Here is a 22,301-nt window from a genome sequence, read left to right as displayed (position 1 = left end):
TCGAGATAAACATTCATTCATTCGTTATCTATACGGCTTCCCTGCACTCATGGGTGCTGGAGCCTATCCTGGCTGTCGTTGGTCAATCGCAGGGCCACATAAAGAGACATGCTACCATTCAGACACTCATTCACATGTCTGAACAACTCCAACGAACTCCCTATTTGTGTTTGATTGTGGGAGGAAGCTGGAGAACTGTGAGGAACCCCACGCAGCAAGGGGTGATGGATACTCCACATACGAAGGCCTCCTTTTGGGATCCAATCAGAGAGCTTCTTGCCGTGGGCCAGAGGAGTTAACCGCTGCGCCATCACACCATCTTCTGAATTTCCTTCATGCCCTGAATCTGAACTCCCCAAGCAATTGCTTTATTGTCCAGATATATGCAAGATGCTGTTGTGAACCCTGTTTCATTTTTAGTCTGTTACCTTCCATAAACACTTGAGTTAATGTTTCTCATAGAAGACCAAGAGATGATGCACCTCTATGATGGAAAAGTCAAGGGTGAATGGACATTTGTGTTTTGGGAGGAACTGAAACACATGCGAGCTTCACGAGATGGTGGATATCGAAGACGAAGTCAGACAGTCCCACCTTGTGCTCTTCTACTCGATGCTTGACGTCCTCCAAGTCAGGCCCGAGCGGCTGTGCCCCCATGCGCTTTATCCGCACCTCTGTCACGTCCAGCCAGTCGGTGAGCTGCTGCAGCTGCTGGTGCTGCAGCTTCATCAGGACCTCGTGGAGTCTGGACAGGAGAGGCGCACAACCGGCTGTCAATCGTGAATCGTACCCCGTGTTGTTTACTTTTATGGAACATGCAGAAAAATTTATATAGCTCTAGTTACATCATGCTCCTATATGCATCACCACGCTGTTCCGGCTCTTGTCACATCTAAGTGGCATTTGGTCTTCAAGGACATGACGCAACAAGTTTGCACTCAAATCAACAAGGTTTCCAAAGAAGAATGACTGAACGGCTGATTAAATCTGGCTCTGTGTCAGGCATTGTTTCCCCCCATAATTACAACGGCTGCTGTCCCTCTGCATCCAGGAATGCGGTCCACTGATTGGATCTTTTTTCATTAGAAACAGAAAGGAGGTTCACACGATCACAAAATACAGACTATCAGAGACTACGGGCAATCAGAGCCGGTGGACGGTATGCTTGATAAATCTTATCATGACAATTATACTTGGTTTATTTTCCTGATGACTTTCAGCCTCTCAACTAAGAGGCCTCTTCACTCCTAACGGACTCTGGGGAGTTTCAGGTGTACATGACCGGAGAAGGGGTGATCCGTCTTGAGGGGCCTGTTAGGTCCAGGTCTGAACGGGGCTCATTAAGTGAGCTGATGATCTACCCAATCATAGCATGGGTTGTTGGGGGTCACCTGAGTCTGAGTGTGACATGGCTGCTGGGAACAATCTAAAGGCTGATGGATAGTGTGCAGTGAAAGATGCCGCTTGTGCCTGCGTGACCTGTCCTTGAGATGCGTATGCTCGGATGCGTCGAAAGGGTTGAAGTTTTTTTGGGGCTGTTTCTTTTTCAGTTTTGACAATTGCCCAATTAAGGTGGCCGTGAGATTTATTTGCACTTCCTTGAAGAGGGTTTGTTCTTGCCTCCTTGTCTCTCCTGTCTCAAAGAGCAAGTGTTGATCTATATGTGCGCTGGTTTATATGAGTCTGAGGTTTCTGTCGTATCCCATGTCTGCGGCCCAAGGTACAACCTTCACATCTGAACTTCGCGTTGCTTACTGCCAAGTTGATGCGCTGAATTATTGAATTTCTGCTTACGATGGGGCCGAATGGAGTGAAATGGCAAATGGTCTCCCCTGGATCCTTGCGGATAACGCTTTTCAGCGAATCACATTCACCCGTTCACACACCATTGGGGTCTCAGCAGCAATGCAAGGCACTAACCAGACCAACGGGAGCTACTGGGGGCTCAGTGTCTTGTCCGAGGACTTTTCGGAGTGCAGACAGGAGGAGCCAACTGCCAACTTTTTTATCAAGGAAGCCACAGCCGCCCCCTTTGGTATCCCTTTCCTGGATGTAGGTGGTCAAAGAGTGGCTTGCCAATTGTATGCACCTTTTCGAGATGCTGTCAGAAGTTGACCACTCTCTTCAGGTGATATATCAGGACTACCTCTTCAGGAAACCATCCCAGAGGTAGAGGCAATTGTTTCTCGAATGGCTGAGAGAAACGAACGTAAGTAAAGCATACCGGCTCTGTCTCTCCATGCTGGCCACCCTCAGGTGCTCCCATCTGGAATTCAGCAGGTTCATCTGCTCCCTGACTTCGGTGTCCTCCTCCTCACTCAGGTTCCCTTCAGCCAGTAGGGCGGCACCGGCCCGGAGGACTCGCCCGACGCTGCCTTGATGGGTGGTGAGCTCCACCATGTAGCCCTAGTGAGCGACAGAACATAACATTGCCGTCATGACAGAACAAAGACTTCTCCCTTACCTACTTGTACTTACATGAACTTTGCTGCTCTAAAAATAAAAAAAACACACCCTCTCACTTCAGCACTTAATGCATTGTCTCTGAGCACTTAACTCCTGCATGATCCTTCAGGGAGACCGCTTGGCTCCATGGTCAGGAGGTTGGTTTCATTTTAAGGGTGGAAAAGTAAAAGGGCTAGAGTTCCTGTTATTCCAAATCCTCCACCGTTAATGAAAAAGTACATTATGAATTCATGAGACGTTTAATATTCCGGGTGACCTCATTTTACATTATTTGTCCCGATGAATTTGTTAAATCGAGCCGCGGACATTGTGTGAAAAATCTTTTCTGCCTTTTTCAAATATTCCCTCACCCGCCGCCAACTCAGCTACAGATTGTGATTCGACTTCTGGCCGAGGCCTCCGGTGAGAAAAGGCCTTTCTCCTTGTAAATGCAGACTGTTGATAGATCGAATTGAGGAAACATTTTTGCACGATTGACAACCCTCCGCGTTCATTTGGGTTTACAGCCACTGCATTTCCGCCATGCCATAATACAAGGAAACATCTAACGGCATTTTTAACACAGGACATCTAGTTGTATTTAAGAGATTTAAAAAAAGCGGAAGAACCGGTGAAAGGAAAGAAAATGATTTTTTTCCCCTCCATGCTGAGCGGTCCGTACAGACCTCGTGCGTGTGGAACTGCTCCTTCACTTCCTCCACGTTGTTGGAGATGGCAGACTGGGACTGGAGCCCGTCCTCAGCCGACAGCAGCCATGTCAACACCTTTGCATTCAAGGAGGCACCGTGAAAAAAAAGTAATAAAATAGAATAAAATAAAATAAAATAAAATCAATACAAATTTAAGTAAAACAAAATATTTAAAATTAAATACAAATTAATCAAAATAAATTCTAAGAAAAACAATTTACTATAAAACAATTTAAATAATTTTAAATAAAATAAAACAATCTTCGCTACATCTATTCAGAAATTGAACCTAAACACCCAAAACATAAGGACTCACCGCAGGTTGATTTTGAAATGCATTTCAATTAAGATGTAATGATAGGTATTTTCATTCATTTATTCATTCATTCACAAGGCACATAGAGAAAATACAACATTCACCCTGTCCTTCACATCTCTGAGAAATAAAGGTTATCCCAGGCCACAGAGACACCAGGCTGTGAAATGTCAGAGAACATGCAGAATGAAGGGGCTCGTGGCCTCCATACTGTACCTCCTCCAGCGCGGCCTGGTAGCTCTCCAGGCTGGTGGAGCCGGGAGGCAGAGGACTGAGGCCCCTCTGCAGGTCCTCCTGGGCAGGACTCAGGGGCTGGAGATGTCAGGAGACAGGGGTGAAGGGGTGGAGGGGGACACCATGTTAGCATTGGGATGGCAGGAGAAGAGGGAGGATGAGGTTAGGAGAGGCGAAAGAGAAGGTGAAAGGCGAAGGAGATGGAGGAAGAGGAGGCCGGGCCTGTTAGCAACTCTGGCCTTCATCCAACCTTAACAACTTGTTCTCTCTATCTGCTCCCGCCCCACTGCCCATATCTCTCTTTGTGTACTTGTCTGGACACTAACAACTTCTCCCTTGTCATTGCAGCCCCAGGCGTCCTCCTCCTCCTCCTCCTCCTCCAGCTCCCGGCCCTATTCTTCTCCCCTCCGTAATAAGGCAAACACTGGAGATGGAGATACCCGGCCTGTCACCCGTGTGTGTGTGTGTGTGTGTGTGGGTGTCAGAAACATCAGTTTATGTCTAATGGAGGGGAAAAGCAGGCTTTTCATCACAACGTGTATCTTTAAAGAAATGATTCAGGTGTCTGGACGTCCGGCAGTGGAGGCAGCCTCATCTGACCATTCAGCAGAGTTCTACCTAAATCGTGCAGCCGGATCTGATGATGTGACTGGATCTGCTGATTTGTAGTGAAGTGAGGGGTGGGAGCATCCTGAAACACAGACGTTGGAAAAAGACCGGGAAGCGGAGTTCGTCCAGCATTCAGGAGGGTTCCAGATGTGAAACAAGAAGGGAAATCTGTGTTAAAGAGTTCCAGTGGCGCCCATCACTCCTGAGTCTGGACCAAAAACACCCGCAGGGAAAAAGGACTGCTTTATTCTGAGTCTTCTAATTTTCCCCTTAAACATTCATTCATTCATTACCTATGCCACTTATCCTGCTCTCCGGGTCAAGGGTTGTTGGAGCCTATTTCAGCTGTTATTCAGCATGAGGTGGGGCCAAATATAGACATGCAACCATTCACCATTCATTCTTGACAATTCAGGTTCTCCAATGAACCTCCTCCATGTTTCTGGATTGTGGGAATGGAATGGAAACATGGAAAACCCAGAGGATATGGAGAAGACACTGCTCAAGGAGCTAAATGTTCAGTTTAAATACCGTCTGTTAGATCGTATTAAACACCGGTAAACTTCTTTTTCTTCTCCTTTTGGCTGCTCCACATCTTCACCTCCGTCTTCTCCACCTTCCCACCTGATACTGTTCTCCACCTACTCCAGCTTGCTTGTGATTGTTTATCCATCTCTTCTCCAACCTCCACACCGCTCTGGACTGTTGACCCTTCGTACTTAAAATCCTCTGCCTTCTTCATCTAACCCCCTGTAACCTCACCGTTCTTCTTGGGTTCCTCTCATTCACACACCTATTCTCTGTTGCTCCTAACCTCTATCTTTTTTTTAAACAGATAGAAACGGACAACTGACAATATATTTAGAATTCCCCCTAAAAAATGTGAGCGAACCATTTACCTCAGACTAGCGCGTGGCTAAACATGCTAATTTATGCTAACATTCTGTGCATAAACATGTTTGTCCTTCTCAAATGTAGCCAAACATCACTGCCCACATTGTCCCCACATGTTGCCATGGCAATACACCCACTAGAGGCTAATCCAGAGTTCACATCCGACTTCTGCTTCAGACCATAATAAAGATGGCGCCGGTGGAAGAGCTGTTGATAATGTACGTGCTAAGGAAGCGGCAGCACAGTAGACGGTGGCGATCTGTATTCTGTTAAATCCATGTCGGGATGTGGGCCGGGAATTCTTCTTCCTGGCTCTACCGAGGCCATGTTGTTGTCGTCTTCTTCTTCGCGGTTCATCTCGCAACACTGACCCCCAAGACTCCCGGCGGTACTTCCAGGTTTGCAGAATTTGGCTAGGCTTCTGTGAGCTCACCAAGAATGTAGAGGATTTCACAACAAGTGGATGCAGAGGACAGACCGACAGGTCCGTCTATATACTCAATTTCATTTTTAGATGGATTTAACGTGAGCATAAATGAGCTTTTAAATCTGTGATTTATCCTTCAACATGTGACTTCCTGGACGTCTTCTGAAGCCACAGAAAACACATTTTCCCAAAATGTCAAAAACACAAAATACGCGCCACAGTCGTCGGCCATTTTTGATTCATGCTATTTTCGCCCGTGTGAAAGAACAGAAAGCACTGGACACTTTTCTATCACAGGCATGATTTGTCGCCGTGGAGTAAAGCTCAGGTCACGGCGTGAATAGCATTTCTGTCCTTCCTGATTCAAAGCGGAGGAGTACCCTGATACCAGAGCAGGAAATATTGGATAAGGCCTCATTTATTACACATTTATAGCAAAGTAAGTGGCATAGAAGCACACAGAAAACACAACGGCGAGCGCACAGACATTCACGTGCACGCCAGGACACACACACACACACACACACACATGCGTGTTAGCGCTGCAAGACACGGACCTGATCAGTAAAGCGCCTCCTCTTTTGCTCAGGTGACTTGACATACGCGGCGTGGGTGTAGGCATAGCTTTTGTAGCGAGGCTGAGGGGAGGGGCTCTGCACTCGCCCCTGAGCCACGCTCACTGTGATCTGAGAGAGGGGGTGATAGAGGGAGAGAGAAAGAGAGAGAGAGAGAGAGAGAGAGGGAGGGGCGGAGAGGCCGAAGAGTGCACAAAAACAGCCAAATTACGCAGAGGAGGAAGCAGAAAATGAGGAAGTGGAGTGGAAGGGATGGGGTTTGGGGGCGGGTGGGTGGGGGGGAGGGGGAAGGTGCAGGCCAGAACGAGGGAGAGGGAGGAGAGAGAAGAAGAAGAAGAAGAAGAAGAAAAAGAATGATCAGACAGAAGCGCTGTTTCCATCCACATGCAAATTCCAGGTGAGCTGAAACCCAAAATGTTTATTATTACATCACCTGACAAGGCACTTCAATCTGTCAAAACAGAGTGATATGAGGTAAAAGGAAGAAAACAGTAAATATAAGAGTAAAAGTTCTGAAAATAAACAAAAAGGAGTAGCCTTACATGTAATTTATGTGATATTAAATAGTAATGAATTAACATGGAGACAATTAGCTACTGGATGAGCTAATAACATTGGTATTGTGTTGAATATTAGTAAAGGGGAAACTATTTTGTGGTCGATGTGGAAAACTGGATGTCCCCAGGCCCAAACATGTGAATATATATTAAATGTTAGGGAGGAAAATAAATCTGAAGCGATCTTTTTTCTCATATATCCATTAATAAGTTGTATAAACTGCATAAATGAGTCAGTTGGAAAAAGGAATAACTCCTTTGGATGGAAACCCTGGTGCAGGCAGTGCAGACACAGCAGACAAACATGGAAGGAACAGATGCTGTGTGACGGGACGCACGGTGAAGGGAAAATAAAAAACAAAAAAACATCCGTCCGAGAGATTCACCCCTTCACACAACTTTCACATGTTGCTGTGGAGGGAAGCACATCCTGCTTTATCCCACGTCAACACTTGATATGTAAAACTACTATTTGCAGTCCACCATTGTAATTATTAAAGCTACTGTTGTACCTTTTAAGCTATTCTCATGTAGCTGTTAGTGCGACAGGCATAATTTCTTCTATCTCGCTCTATTCATCCTGACCAGTAGATGCAGAGGGCCACCCACATTGAGCTGGGAACCTTTCTAAGGTTCCTAAAGGCAGTGCTCACTCATGGGGGAATGTTGGGTTTCTGTAGATCATTGTAAAGGTTGGTGGTCCAAACCAGCTGGACATTGAATGGGTTACCAGATGACTGTTAAGATCTGGCACTATGTAAATGAAATCTGATTTAATCCATTGGCTGAATCAGGCTATGTCACTGTTCAGATCATGCTAAACCAAGAATGCTTTCACACCTTGGGTTTGAAAGCCCTTCAAGAAGAAGGCATCCACCAGTCGATGGAGGTGGGTGCTGCCATACAAAGTGCAAGCCAAGGCACGCGGGTAGCAGTAGCCGGGGATCAAACCACCAAGCTCCCTTCATTGGGTCGGCCAACTGAGACACAACCGGTCGCAAACATTAAAACTCCGACATAAGCGGAGCTGTGAATCGAACCGCCAACCGCGTGACGAGAGGGCCGCCCATTCTACCAGCCGACCTACAATTACCCGATGCCTCTTTTTGTGCCTTGACACGACGATGATACATCGCTGGACTAATTCTGAAGCTGAATATAATACCAGATATTAGCTCTGTTTATGTGAGCTTAGGTTGAAGAAGAGGACAGAATCGAGGCGGTCCGGAGTATCCAAGCAAAGATGAGATGTGTCAACAGTCTTAATTGCCTCTCGGGGTCTTGTAAGAGTCCAAACCTGAGTGTCACCTCAGGAATGCAGGTTGAGTACAATGTGGAGATAATGGAGTATTAATACACCGGCGGGACTTCAGTATTTACACATTTAACTTCTTCTCCGTGTCATGTCCTCTAAATGTCCAAACAAGCCCAAGGCCAGGAAGTAGCCTCCTCCGGGGAACCTTTTAGTCTTGCAATACTGTGTAAGGGAGCACAAAAGCGCCACACCCCAAAAAGAATATTTCAAAAGAAGAGGAAGACAACAAGGACAACATGAAGGTGGAAGCTGCCACAGCGTTCATGGATTAATAACCATGGACTATCAGATGGTTAAAGTGTTTTTATCTTCTCCCTGCAGTGCTTCCCCCTGTGTGATGAAACCCGTTAGCTGTAAGCTAACTCAACATTTATTCATCCATCCATCTTCCGCTGCTTATCTAATAATGGGTTACGAGAGTAGCAGTTGGAGCAGTTGGAGCCCAGATGTCCCTCTCCCCAGACACATGGTCCAGCTCTCCTGGGGGGCTCCAAAGGCGTTCCCAGGTTAGACTGGAGACATAGTCTCTCCAGCATGTCCTGGGTCTTCCTCATGGCCTCCTCCCAAATGGATATGCCTGGAGTCCCTCCCCTGGGAGGCGTCCAGGATGCATCCTGTCCAGGTGCCCGAGCCACCTCATCTAAGTGGATGAGCAGCAACTCTAGTCTGAGCTCCTGCGTATTGCAAAACTTCTCGCCCTATCTCAAAGGTAAAGTGCAGCCACCCTGTGGAGAAAACTCATTGCGTCCGCCTGTATCCGCAATCTCGTTCTTTCAGTCACTACCCACAGCTCGAGACCATAGGTGAGGTTAGGAACATAAATCAAATGGTTAATTAGGAGCCTCATCTTCTGGCTTAGCTCCCTCTTAACCACGACAGACCAGTACAGAGTCTGCATCACTGAAAACGCTGCACCAATCCACCTATCGATCTCCCGCTCCATCCTTCCCTCTCTCGTGAACAAGACCCCGTGATACCTCCTGCCTCATGGCCCATTCCCTCGGAACGTGGTTGGAGCTCTGCTGGAGGTGGGAGTTGAAACGACAGGAACTCTGTCCCAGCTGACCCTCACATTAGGTTTGGGTCTGTCAGGCCTTACTGGCACCTCCTTACCAATAGAGCCAGCTCACCAGCAGGTGGTGATTAGTTGACAGCTTCACCCCTCTCTTCACCCAAGTGTCCAGGCCGCAATGCGGACAACAGGACCACAAGAACTGCGGCCTAAGGTGCGTTGGTGCCAAGAGCACATATGGACACCTTTGGTATGGACAATCTGTAATGAGAAGCCCAGTGGCAAAACACTGCTCGGATTCAGATCTGGGGGCCCGTTACTCCTAATCATGCTCTTCCAAGTTGCACTTTCGTTGCCCATGTGAACATTGAAGCCTCCAAGTGGAACGAGGGAGTCCCCAGCCGGAGCACTCTCCCAGAGCCCCTCTAGGAACCCCAAGAAGGCTGTCTAAACTGAACTGCTGTTGGGTGCAAAGATGCAAGCAACAGTCAGAACCTGTCCCCCCACCAGAAGCCGGAGGCATCTCTTAGCCTCGCACACCAGCTTGGACTCCTTCCCAATCAGGGAGGTGACATTCCATGTCCCTAGAGCCAGCTTCTGTAGCCGAGGGTCAGACCACCAAGGTCCCCTGCTCCAGCCACCGCCCGGCTCACAGTGCAGCCGACCCCCAGGGAAAGAGGGACCCATGTAATCCTTTAAGCCCCACCGAGCCCCACAGGGGCAGGTCCGGCCACCAGTAGCTCCCCATCGAGCCCCCCATCTGGGCCTGGGGGCCCCAGTGACCCATGTCCAGCAAGGGAAAAACTGGGTCCAATAGCCTTCTTCATCATTGGGGGTCTTCTGAGCTGTACTTTGTCTGGTCCCACACCTGAGACCTGTTTGGCCCATTTATTCTGCCCAAAATCTAGATGTTCCTCTGTAAGACCGGGAAACTCCTCTGAGGCATAGCAAGCCAGAAGAGCTTGGCCCACTTCGCCACTCCATTATTTGCTAGTCCCATCCATTTTCTTCAAGTGAACAACTGATCTGTGACCACAGTAACTTTTAAAAATGGCGCTCTGTGGTCCACTTGTCCACGTGAAGCATCTGCTAAGGGTGTAGCTTATGAGTTCCAAAAATCAGCAGGCAACCCTGTCATATAAATTCCTATGGAACCCCAAAAAGATCCTGCCTCAGAGTAGGAGCTAAGATGGTTCTTGGGGGTGAGGACTGGTTCCTCTGCTCTCTAAACAGACCAAGAAACGGTCTACTTCCTCAAAAGCCTCCAGGAACTGCAAAAAGTTCCTACAGCTATCTACACCAAAGCTTCTCACCTTTCAAACTTGTTTCCCAAAGCAGCAGACCCCCAGAGGTCTGGGACACCTCCAGCTGACCCCCCCATTCCCCCGTCCTCCTGCAGGCACCAACTGGCCTCAGCAGGGGGTTCATTTATGGATTTCACCGGTAACTGAGGCTAAAATGGGCCTTTGGCTGCAAACCTCTGATTAGTCTGGGAGAATCATCACCACGGGCTGAGCCTTAACACATCGGGCTTCTGTTCTCTGGATTACTTGGTGAAATGGCAACTGGAAAAATGACACCGTCCCCACTGGGATAAGCATCCGCACGCTCTTCTGGTCTCCTTCTATGGATTTGTGGTTTGGGGCAAGGCTCCAAGAGGCCCCAAGGTGACGTCAGAATGCTGTAAACAACTGATTATCCAGGAAGCCCCCCCCAAAAGGAAACATCGCAAATAATGGCCACGGTTCAATACAATCACCATTTTACTGCGGATTACCTGGTTGAATGGCGTCCATGAAAAATAATCCCAACATCCCTGAAGGAACTGGCCCTGCCCAAGAACACAAGACTCTTACAAACGCACACACACACACACAAAAAAACACGTATACTCACACCATGTTAAGGTATCCTGTCATTATACTTTACCCTGTCATTCAGTCCAATGCTAGCTTGCAGCAAGCAGGAAAGAGCACCTACAATGCCGCTCAAACCAGTGGGATGTAAAGACTCCACCATGTACTGTAAAGATTGAGCTAAAGGTGAGCGAGGCATTGTCTCGCAGGAGGAGAGGCAATCAGATTTGGCTTGGGATGTGCAGAAGTCACTTGTGCAAAACAGAGATATTTAAATGACAGGGACCTTTCGCCCCTTCTCACAGAAGGAACTTTTTGCAGTTCCTAGAACCTTTGTAGGAACCGGTCCGTTTCCTGGTGCAGAAATTTCCTATCTTGAAGTGGCTAATTTCCAACATAAATGTTCCCAGGCAGAGAAAGTGTATTTAACCGCGTCATGCTAACGCTGTGTTTTAATACATTATTTATAGATGCAATGTTTTACATGCATAATAAAACACTTTAAAAGGTCAGTAATTAAACCAAGCCCACCGGTGAGTCATTAAGTGCAGGAAACGGGCGGCGGCCCTGAAAATGAAGACGACTTCCACACACTCCGGCTGATTACCCAGGTTTTAGTACGAACTATTTCCACATTTAATTACCGGAGCGGAATCAGCGTTTCGTGAAAGTCTGATAGACGGGTTACTGATGACCAGACATAGACACAGACTTTATTTTAGATGCTTTTGATGTTTCACTTGCCGGGGGTGGAGGGGATTTTGTTTTCAATGTGTATTTACACCAGGTGAGACCATTTAGCAAGAGGATATCTTGAAATAAACCTAAAATGGTAAAAGTCAAAAACATGAGCTATAACGTCAGTGGCACAGCTACCAAAACAGCCAAGACCCAAACAAGTCACCGGACAGATCCCTCGTGTCTGGATTATAATCCAAAGTTGTCACTTGAGTGTAGGAGATCCATCTGCAAGAGATCCATCAGCAAGAGATCTGGACTAATTACTGTGGCATTACCACCTAATCTAAGTTTGACTTCCAAGTTTTGGGTCACTGCTCTTGTGGTGACCGTCCGAGACATGGAGTAGCATTTTATTTTTGGTTTTTAAGGTTTTTAGCTTAGGTTTTCTAAAATTTATAAAATGTTCCAGCCTTTATACCTTCCTCATATCCTCCTCTTCTCAGGCGTCTTCCCTTTTCACTTCACCTCCCACTGACATTCTTGTCCCATGGACTAACAATAGGCTAACCTAAACAAAAACTTTGTTAGCCGCGTTAGCTAACGCAGCCAATGCAATTAACGCAACTAGCGTTATCAGCTCACCCCGTATGATATAGAATATGCAGCGATCTTCTGGTCCAATCTACCCCATTATCCTGCCTGGATCTCCGGTACCCTCCTGGATCTCAGATACCACTCCACTGTAAGATGCCGAAGGGACAGAGGATTGCATGCTCCTGAGTACGGCTGCTCCAGCTCTCCCATCATTCTAACAATGCTGCGGTTCTGGACCACTGGAAGTCATTTTGCGCACCAAACGCCAGGATCTTTCCCCCCCTCCCACTCAACAAAAAAAGGACCAGAAGGGGAAAGAAAAAGGGTGGCATCAGAGCCGGACTCAGAAGGGAGAGAGGTAAATACCGAGTGCTCCCCTTGGTCATACTGGCCAACTTGCATTCACCCCGTGGGAAGACGGACAAACTCCAGGCCAATATGAACCACATGCATGAGTACCGGACTGCCTCTATCCTTCTATTCACAGAAACATGGTATAATGGTAATTCATTACACATAGACGGCTTTGATTATCCCATAAGACTCGACCGGGTCACCATGAACATGGGTAAACACATTAGCATGGGTCTACCTCTATGTCAACCCTCAGTGGTGTAAGACAGTGGTCTCAGGGACACACCTTGCAACTCATGCACTGAGCGGTCTCCCTGTGCCCCCTATCTCCCCAGAGAAGTCCCACAACTTTTCCTGATCCTGGTATACATCCACCCAAAAGCCAATGCAGCCTCAGCCTCAGAGCATATCAAATGAAGATGCCCCTGATGCCCCCATCATGGGTGATTTCAATCACTGCTCACCGGACAAAGCTCTTAAAGGATTCCAGCAGTATGTCAACCCAAAAACCCATCTGGGGAATAAACTTGACAAATGTTTCAGATCCGTCCCTGATGCCGACGAAGCTGCCCCTCCCCGGTTCTGATGACCACCACTCTATCCTGCTTGCTCCTGCCTATGCACTGTTGGTAAGGAGAGCAGGTAGAGTAACTAAGATCATCAAGCAGTGGATGCCAGACAGCATTGACGGGCTTCAGGGATGCTATGAATGCACGGATTGGGATCATCTTATATCAGCATCCAGGGATATCGGTCAGCATGTGGAGACGCTCTCATTCAACATCTCCTTCTGCATCGACAATGTCATACCCAAAAAAAGGAAAAAAATCACCATGTTTGCTAAGGAAAAACTCTGGGTGGCTAAAGAGCTAAAGAAGATTCTAAGTAAGAAAAAAAGACTCTTGTTCTTGCTCTGAGGCTAAGAAGAAGGAGGTAAATAAGGAAGTCAAACAAGCCACAAGAACTGCCAAGCTTAGTTATAAGAACAAGGTGGAGCAAACCTTTGCACAAGGGGACCTCCGCGCAGCTTGGCAGGGGATCAGCAGTGAACACTGCTTCCCCTTGTCATTCACCCATTCAAATTCCAGGGAGTAACCCAACATTACTCCCCAACGACCTCAACTCCTTCTTAATTCGCTTTGAAAGTGACAACAGATTCCAGATAAAGACATTAGTCTCCACTCTCAAACCCAACCGTCCCGTCCTGGTGTTCGACTATGAAGAGGCGGTGAGAGCCCTTAGACAAACTTGGGTGTCCACAGGATCTGTGGATGCACCCTTAAGCACTGTGCCGAGCAGCTGGGGGGCGTTTTTCATCTCCTTTTCTATAACTCCCTGCCCTGCAGCACAGTGGCCCCAAAAAAGGGGACTTCTAAGGCCCTGTGGCTCTCACCTCACTGGTAATGAAGGCATTGGAGGGAATTGTAAAAACTCACATCACCAGAGAAACTGAACCCCCGGTTGATACTCTCCTGTTTGCCTACAGGGCTTGCAGAGGGATGGATGATACCAAGATCCTCCTCACTGATTCCATAAACAGACACCTGGAAACCCCCCTCAACACAGCCAGGCTCTTTTTTGCCGACTTCTCGTCAGCTTTAAACACCCTGCGACTGTACATAGTGGCGAAGAAGCTGATGATCCGCTTCCACCTCAACCACCGGTTCATCCAGTGGATCATCAGCTCCCAAATACAGATCTGAGTGAACTCAAAGGGATTGATTGTATCATAGCTGTATAGTAAAAAACAGAAAAATATAAATAGATATCTCAACAAGAGCATTCCCTGATCTATAAAGCCCAGACAGTTTTCTATGGATTCTTTACAGGGTTCTGGACACCTGTTGCAATAAAATATAACATATAACATATATAGCTGGGAGCCTGACAAGAACGCAGTGAATGCAAACCACTCATCCTCACTTATCCTATCCTTGCTGTTTGGCAAGAGGCGGGGATTCAACCTAGACCGGTCGATAACAGAGACAAGTATAGACATACAACATTCACCCTCTCAATCACATACAATACAGAAAAACGCAACCATTCCCTCTTTCATTCCTAAGTCATATAGAGACATACAACCATTCAACCTCTCATTTAACCATTGTATCGAGACAAACGACCATTCACTCTTTCTTTTAAATATCATAAAGAAACATACAACATTCATCCTCTCATTCATATGTCTGGCATCCGACCAGGGACCCTCTTGCTTGGACGCAGGACCTTTAATCAACATACAACCATGCTGCCGGCAATATATATGCTATATGGCCAAATATAGCATAAACCATAATATCGCATAATATTTGGCCAATAGCATATTCGCTCACCTGCCTTTACACGCATATAAACTTAAGTGACATCCCATTCCTAATTCATGGGGTTCAATATGATGCGGGTCCACCCTTTGTAGCTACAACAGCTTCAACTCTTCTGGGAAGGCTGTCCACAAGGTTCAGGAGTGGGACCATTCTTCCAGAAGCGCATTCGTGTGGTCACCAACTGATGTTGGACGAGAAGGCCTGGCTCTCAGTCTTCGCTTTAATTCGTCCAAAAGGTGTCCTATCAGGTTGAGGTTGGGACTTTGTGCAGGCCAGTCAAGTTCATCCACACCAGACTCTGTCTGCAATGTCTTTCTGGACCTTATTTTGTGCACTGGTGCAGTCATGTTGGAAAAGGAAGGTGGCAGCCCCAAACTGTTCCCAGTTGGGAGCATGGAATTTGTCAAAATATCTTGGTATGCTGATGCTTTCAGAGTTTCTTTAACTTTAACTAAGGGCCAAACCCAGCTCCTCTAAAACAACCCCCTCCACCAAACATAACACGTGGCACAATGAGGTCAGGCAAGTATCATTCTCCTGGCAACCACCAAACCCAGACTTTTGCATCAGATTGCCAGATGGAGAAGCGCGATTGGTCACTCCAAAGAACGCATCTCCACTGCTCTAGAGTCCAGTAGCGGTATGCTTTATACCACTGCATCCCACGCTTTGCAATGCTATTGCAGATGTGCGGCTTGGAGCTGCTTGACCACGGAAACCCATTCTGCGAAGCTCTCTGCGCACTGCTCTTCAGCTAATCTGAAGGCCACGTGAAGTTTGGAGATCTGTAGCTATTGACTCTGCAGAAAGTTGGCGACCTCTTTAAACTATGCGCTTCAGCATCCGCTGACCCCGCTCCATCAGTTTACGTGGTCTACCACTTCCAGTTGCCGTTGCTCCCAAACACTTTCGTGTTTTTAGAATACAGCTCACAATTGAGTGTGGACTATTTAGAGCTGGATTTCACAGTTCCACGGTGGGATTCACTAAGCTCTTGAGAGCAACCCATTATTTCACATATGTTTGTGAAAACAGTCTGCATGCCTAGGTGCTTGATTTGATACAGCTGTGCCCATGGAAGGGATTGGAACACCTGATTCACACTATTTGGGAATCACCCCCCACACACTCAGTCACACACCGGTGGCAGCAGAGCTGCCATGCCAGGCGCGAAGCATACCATCTGGAGCAACCGCCAGGGTTGAGTGTCTTCGGCAAGCATATGGAAGGAGACGGGGATAGAACCTACAACCTTCCCATTCAAGGGAACACTACCAGCCTAGACACTGTCACCATTTTTTCATCCTCAGATTCTAGATTGATATTTTCATTCTGGCTACCTGTTAGCTTGTGAGGTATGAAGATGGTGGTAAAAGTCACATCTGGCCCACTTCTTGGGCATGATGGGTTAAAAACGGTAAATGTCCAGCAGAGGGTCTCCTAGCAGATGGAGAGACGCTTCGATCGCCTACTTAAGACGAACACATTACAGCCAGCTGGTCGGATTAGCATTCCCAAGTCGCTCTTCTGCGGCAGCAGTCTGAGCCGTTGCGCCTCCAAAACTCGAGTCCACCATCGAACCACTTCAGTAAAGCTGAACTCCCCCTTGCTACATTTACCCTTTCACTTCCGTCCCTTCTTTCTCCGTCTTCACTTGCCACCGTTCTCCACACCCCCTCCTTCAAGGTGGATTAGGAGTCATTTTTTGCAGACGGCAAGCAGGATCCAACCCGGACCCTCCCAGGTGAATAATTCTATAGCATTTGTTTTGATTCACTGCAAATGCCAGATGGGCAGGGTTTAGTTTATTTACTTATTTTTCCTTTAAGTGCATCAACCAGGCCGGAGCGTCACTGCACACAACTTTGTACGAGTTATCCAGCAATTGTCTTGAACTTAAGATTGAATAATCCTTTCTTCCTTCCTGGGCGGGGTGGGGGTGGTGCTCCTTGAGGAGTCCCAGCTGGTGGAGATAGTGTGGTGTAGATGCAAGGAGGTGGTGACAGCCCTGCTTTGATGATGACAGATGGGGGAGGAGGCAGATAATAGCCGCTGTCAGTAACTCTTGTCTTTTTCCTCCTCCCTCGCTCATCCCTCCCTCCTCGCCTCTGGTATTTCATTGCCGTCTGACTCTCTCCTCTTCGTCTCGCCGCTCGCCACCTCTTTGTCTCCCGGTACGTCTTCCTGCAGCGTACATCTTTATGCCCCCCCTCCCCCCCCACGCCTCCGCGCCACTTCCTATTTCTTCCCCGTCTCTTTTTTCCATGCAACGTTAAATCCACACCTTCTCTTCCGTCGTGTTCCATCCATCACTACATGGTGAGCCAATGGCGGCAACGGTGGTGGCTTGATGCGGCCATTAAACAGAGTGAGATAGTAATATTACCAGCCATTATACAAGAGAGCGCACTCCGTTCAAAGTGCAGGCGTGCCAACGACCTTGGCTAAACTTAGCTCCAAAGGATGGGTTGTCGCCACGATGACTGGAAGTCACAGATTTTTTGTTTTTGACCGGCAATCAGTTCTCACAGAACACAAATCACAAAGGGTGGTCGGCATCCAAGGCACAAACCATACAAGTCTCTTTCCTGTCACTTGAGAAGGAGCTGGGAATCTCACCGGCAACCTTTTCCTTCTGGAGGGGTTGCGCCGCAGAGCCGAAGCTGCCCCAACTGTCCTACATTTCCATTGAAAATGTAAAATAAAAGAGAATTCAGGACAAGAGCTGCTAGCACTTCCTGGATAGGGACTGCACCTCCCAGGAAGCATCTGGGTGGAGATCCCTCATAGGAAACAAGATGGTGCTTCTGCATGCAGCACATTCTACAAGACTAAATATCGAAATATCTTTTCTTTAAAAGCCCCGGGTTGCGATATTTTGAGCAGATCTATTAGTTCGACTCCAACCATAAAACCATGTCCTCCGGAAGCCCCCGGCGTCGGGTCATTGATCATTGTATTAATAGAAAGAGGAGGAATGGTAAAGGATATTATGAGATATTGTTGAACATTTTAAATGAAACAAAGGAAATATGAACCGCAGACTGTTGCAAAACTTGCAATAACTCAATATCCCCGAATTCTCCTCTCTCAGGGGTGGATTGGTTCCCCAACGCAACCTGGTGGCAGAACCGATTCCACCAAGATGGCCGACTCAAAACAACTAAACAATGGGATGATGGAGCGGCAAGAAAAATTCATCGCACTCTGCAGGAAGAAGCTTTCCTTCCAGTGAAGCCCATCCTGCCTCAAGTTCTGTGCCTTTCAGAGGTAAAATATATATAAAACACATTAATATTGAATGGCTTAATATATATGTATATAATGTATGTGTGTGTGTGTGTGTGTGTGTGTGTGTATGTATTTATAGCCATGCATGGACTTTTTTTTTTTCTTCTTTCAGTCTGATAATTGAAATAAACCCAGGAGGACTTTTTGTGCCAAGCGTCTCTTTTTTTTCCCCAGGAAACCACGGCTACTGTTAAATAAATCGTCCATCCTCTTCGGTCAATATCTCATTTGTCATTAAAACAGAGGAATCTAACGAGCGCTTCTCTTCACCATGTCGTAAACATCGCCGAAGCCATCATGACCGACTTTTCTCCAGGGGAGGGTGAGGGCTTTAAATCTCAGCAGGAATTTTTTTTTCACTTTCTTTTCCCTGTCAGACTTTCCTCCATCCCCCAGCTTCACCCAAATGCTACGGCAGGGATGGAACTGCACTGCAGGATGCCAGGAACAAACTCAGCAATCTCCACCAAGTGGCCGGCTGGCAGGACTGTCTGCGTAGAGGAAGGGGCTGATTCTTAAGAATACATTTTGCTGCTGAAATGAGCTAATTTGGCTTTGGAGCTCATAATATGCGGCGTAGAAGGCGATTGCAAATGATAACAAGGTGCGGCCCGCTTTTACTTCACCGGCCAAGCGTAAGGACACCGGAGTCAAGGCTTACAGGGCGAATCCAAAAATGATTTAGTCTTATCATGACAGCTGTCACAGTCACCCCAAACCCCAATGACTAGAGGTGTAGGAGATACTCTGCTCTTGCTGTTTGATACGTGACAAGCGGATCAACGTAGCTGATACATCTGGAGCCATTTCCTACTACTCATATTTCTCCCTTTAAAAATAGTACTATTTAGAGTCTTAAGCAACGGCCTTTTCGCTAATTGGCTGAGTAACGTTTTATCAAGTGTACGTTTTTTAATGGTCCATATTTTCAGCTGTTAAAAATTTCTGAGTGCAAGTGATAAAACCATCGAGAGCAGTCGGGAAGTCGTTGTGCAACATCATGAATTGTTGGGCCTTGATTGAGGGGCAACATGGCTGCCTCTTCTAGTTAATTGTCAATCAGTTAATCAGGTTCTTGATTCCATCACCCTCCTAATCTCTTGTGTTCAGGGTGATCAAGGCTGGATTTATTCTGCAGCCTCCCTGGCTCTGGGTCAGATACTGGTACTTGTGGAGTTTGGCATTGCATTTGCATTGCAGTTGTGGAATATCGTTGTTAGCTAGTGTTATGGTTTCTCTGCTCCAACTGCTTTGTATTTTGGATTGAACCAATGTTGGGGGTCACGGGTGAGTTGAGGGTTGACTGTACAGTGATAGTTTATCAAGCTGTTTGTGGGATTGGTTGCCAGGCACCTCAACCTGACCCGACCAGCACCATAAGAACATGGTGGGAAACGTATGTCTATTCCTTTGGTTAATCTCGACAAATTTCCAGAGTTTGGGTATGTCCACATGGGATTGTGGGATAAGCAGAAAAAAGGGGGTTCCAAAGGAGTTCCACCCGTGCTCAGTTCCATCAACAAGAACACAGATTTTTTCTTTGGTTATTTTTCGGGGTAAAAAATGAATCTTGCTTGCCTATAATGTGCTCTGACAGAGGTCCGATCTGTGCGAGGAGTTGTTTAGTGAAGTTTAGGTTCACAACGCGAACCCGAGGTGAAAAACTACTGAAAACCAGTGAAATTCAACACAGCGGTAATAAATCGGTGCTTGCTCAGCGAGGTGACCTTCACTTTAACATCAGAGGCCTCTGACACAGATTCAAGATCAAGGAGAGTTTGGATTCACTTGACAGGCAGGATGTTAGACCTCCTGCCTGGCACCTCCAATCTCAGCATCCTCCTACCAAGATCTTCATCCCTCCTCTGTCCATGACCAAACCATCTCAGTCTGACTTTATCTCCGGCACATCTAACAAATGCTGTTCCTCTGATGGCCCCCATTTCCTTTCCCACTCTTTTTGGACCCCTGACACTTTCCTCCACCTCTGCTCCATACCCCCCATTGCTCTGGACTGTTGAGCCTACGTACTTCAAATCCTCCATCTTCTTTATCACTACTCTGTTAGTACTTTACCGATTACCAATAGAACGTCAACTTCGAAAGTGAGTTGCAGTGGACGGCCGATGGGTCTCTTCATTTTTGGTCGACATGTAATCGCATTTACATCACAAAGCTGCATGTCAATAAGCACGCTCCATTTTCAACCACAATGGATCTACTGTAATCTAATGCAATCTGAAGTAAAATGTCAATCGAATGAATTCGCAGTACAACAAAACCGTTGTTTTTACAATATGAAAATGTTACATTTCAAGGTTTTAAATCTATAAATTATAAAGAAAACCGGTCTCTCTTTGGAAAAGTCTTTCAATATTTCATATTACATAAATATTGTATTTTGTGAGATTTTCTGTTGGCAGCATGTGTCGAGCCGCCCCCACGAGATCCTCCCTGACCTTTTGGTTTTCCTTGTTAATGGGATTTTTGGGAAGTCTTCGGCCACTGGGTTCGACCGTCTGAGGAACGAGGGTGTCAGACCTTTTGCAGATTGAACCCCCCTCCCCTGCCATCTCAGGGGGAAAACTGATTTTGGGGGTCTGTGGAAAAAAACAAGCTAGCCAAAGAAGTATCGTCATTTTCCGAGAGACCCCGGAGGCCTCCTGAGAAGCCGGATGTCCTTATCATCCACCGACGGCAGCCCGAACTCGAGCAATCCCAATGCACGACGCAGACCGACTCTAACCTGCTGGGAGAAGCGCTGCTGGGTCTGTATCTGGTAGTGCTCTTCCGTCGTCACCCGGGTGATGGCGGCCGGGGTCGCCCGCGGCAGGGTCTCCACCTCCTTGATGGCCTCCATGGAAATGCTCTGGGGGAGCTCCTTGAAGAGCGACGTCACGTACATGATGACACTCTTCTTGTCGGGGTGGGGCACTGCCACGTCTGAGGAGCGGGACGCAAACAGAACCTCAGGACGGTATATGGTGAAAACAAAACAAGAGATTCCCACGCGTTCATTTCCCGAGGCCGGTGTTTATGCTGCCTTTTTATTTCCCATCGCTCCCGTGTTTGTCAGTCAGCCTGTCGGCCACAATTCCTACGAGCCGAATTAAGCTCCGACTAAAGAGCCAGGCGTGAATTAAAATGCATGAGGGCCCCCGGGCGCCAAATCAAAGAACCGCACCCCCTCGTTCAGATGCCTTACGAAAACATTTAGACACCAGAAATCTCGCAGAACATCATTGATCCGACCCCTCAAAAATACCCTTGTTCATTAAACAAGGGTATTAGGATGGTGTGAAGACGTGGTTGGAGGGGTTTCGGAGGCTCCCTGGCCCGCCTGGGGCCAGAGCAGGATGGAAACAAAGTTGAGGAAGTGTAAATAATATGGAAGGAGACGGGAAAACGGAAAAGGGAGGACAAGGACGGAGCAGGGAGAAGACAGAGGGGAAACCGACTGCGAATGAGTTGATGCTAGCGGGAATGCTAACAGAGCGCCAAGTGGTGTTAGTGGCTACCCATCGTAGAGGATGCAGAAAGGAGGGCGAGAGGTCTAAAATAATGTATGAGTGTGTGTTCAGTCGGACAGGTCCCACCAAAAGGAAATACAGTTTTGTCAAGTTGGTGTGTGTCTGTTGGAGACACGGTGGAGCTTTGACTTCCGAGTGCATCGACTCAGGACCTTTTCAAGATATGAGCCGTCACTCGGTGGATTTTTTTAGCTTTGTGATTCGAGCCCAGATCTGAATTAGGAGTGAGCAGGATGAGCGTTTGACGGGGTTTAATGACGGTGGGAAAGAAAATCATGGAAAAGCATGAGCGAGTGATGTGGACTCGTCCACAAAGAGATCCAGAAGTTGTCGTCGGTGAGATATCGTGACGGACAGCATCATCTGTTATAAGGCAGGAAACATTAACTGGGCGTCCAAACCGATCATTTCTGGTTCGATTCCCGGCTCCTCCTGGTGTGTCGAAGTGTTGTTGAGCAAGACGCCGAACCTCTAACTGCTCCCCTGGCGCTGGTGGACGGCAGCCTGCTGCTCATGGTTCATCCACGATGGGTTAATTGCAGAGAACGAATTTCCCCACAGGGATTAATAAAGG

At 47.3% G+C, this 22,301-nt stretch overlaps 1 protein-coding gene across 13 annotated transcripts in view; it reads right to left on the bottom strand.

The window, feature by feature from the left end:
- dmd (dystrophin) overlaps positions 1–22,301 on the bottom strand; it is a 356,433-nt gene that overhangs the window by 178,392 nt on the left and 155,740 nt on the right. For 12 of the 13 annotated variants that reach the window (XM_086147907.1, XM_086147902.1, XM_086147906.1 and 9 more), the window contains exons 9-14: positions 20,944–21,140; positions 6,193–6,321; positions 3,688–3,783; positions 3,132–3,230; positions 2,225–2,406; positions 595–745 (exon numbers count right to left, since the gene is read on the bottom strand). In XM_086147907.1, the coding sequence (XP_086004033.1) occupies positions 595–745; positions 2,225–2,406; positions 3,132–3,230; positions 3,688–3,783; positions 6,193–6,321; positions 20,944–21,140 (854 nt within the window). The remainder of the gene's footprint in view (positions 1–594; positions 746–2,224; positions 2,407–3,131; positions 3,231–3,687; positions 3,784–6,192; positions 6,322–20,943; positions 21,141–22,301) is intronic. The other variant, XM_086147909.1, reaches the window with a different exon arrangement.

The sequence above is a fragment of the Fistularia commersonii genome, chromosome 6, assembly GCF_037954325.1.
Source record: "Fistularia commersonii isolate RoL2024-O1a breed Wild chromosome 6, RoL_Fcom_v1.0, whole genome shotgun sequence".
NCBI classification, from domain to species: Eukaryota; Metazoa; Chordata; class Actinopteri; order Syngnathiformes; family Fistulariidae; genus Fistularia; species Fistularia commersonii.
This window is presented reverse-complemented; position numbering and strand designations above follow the sequence as displayed.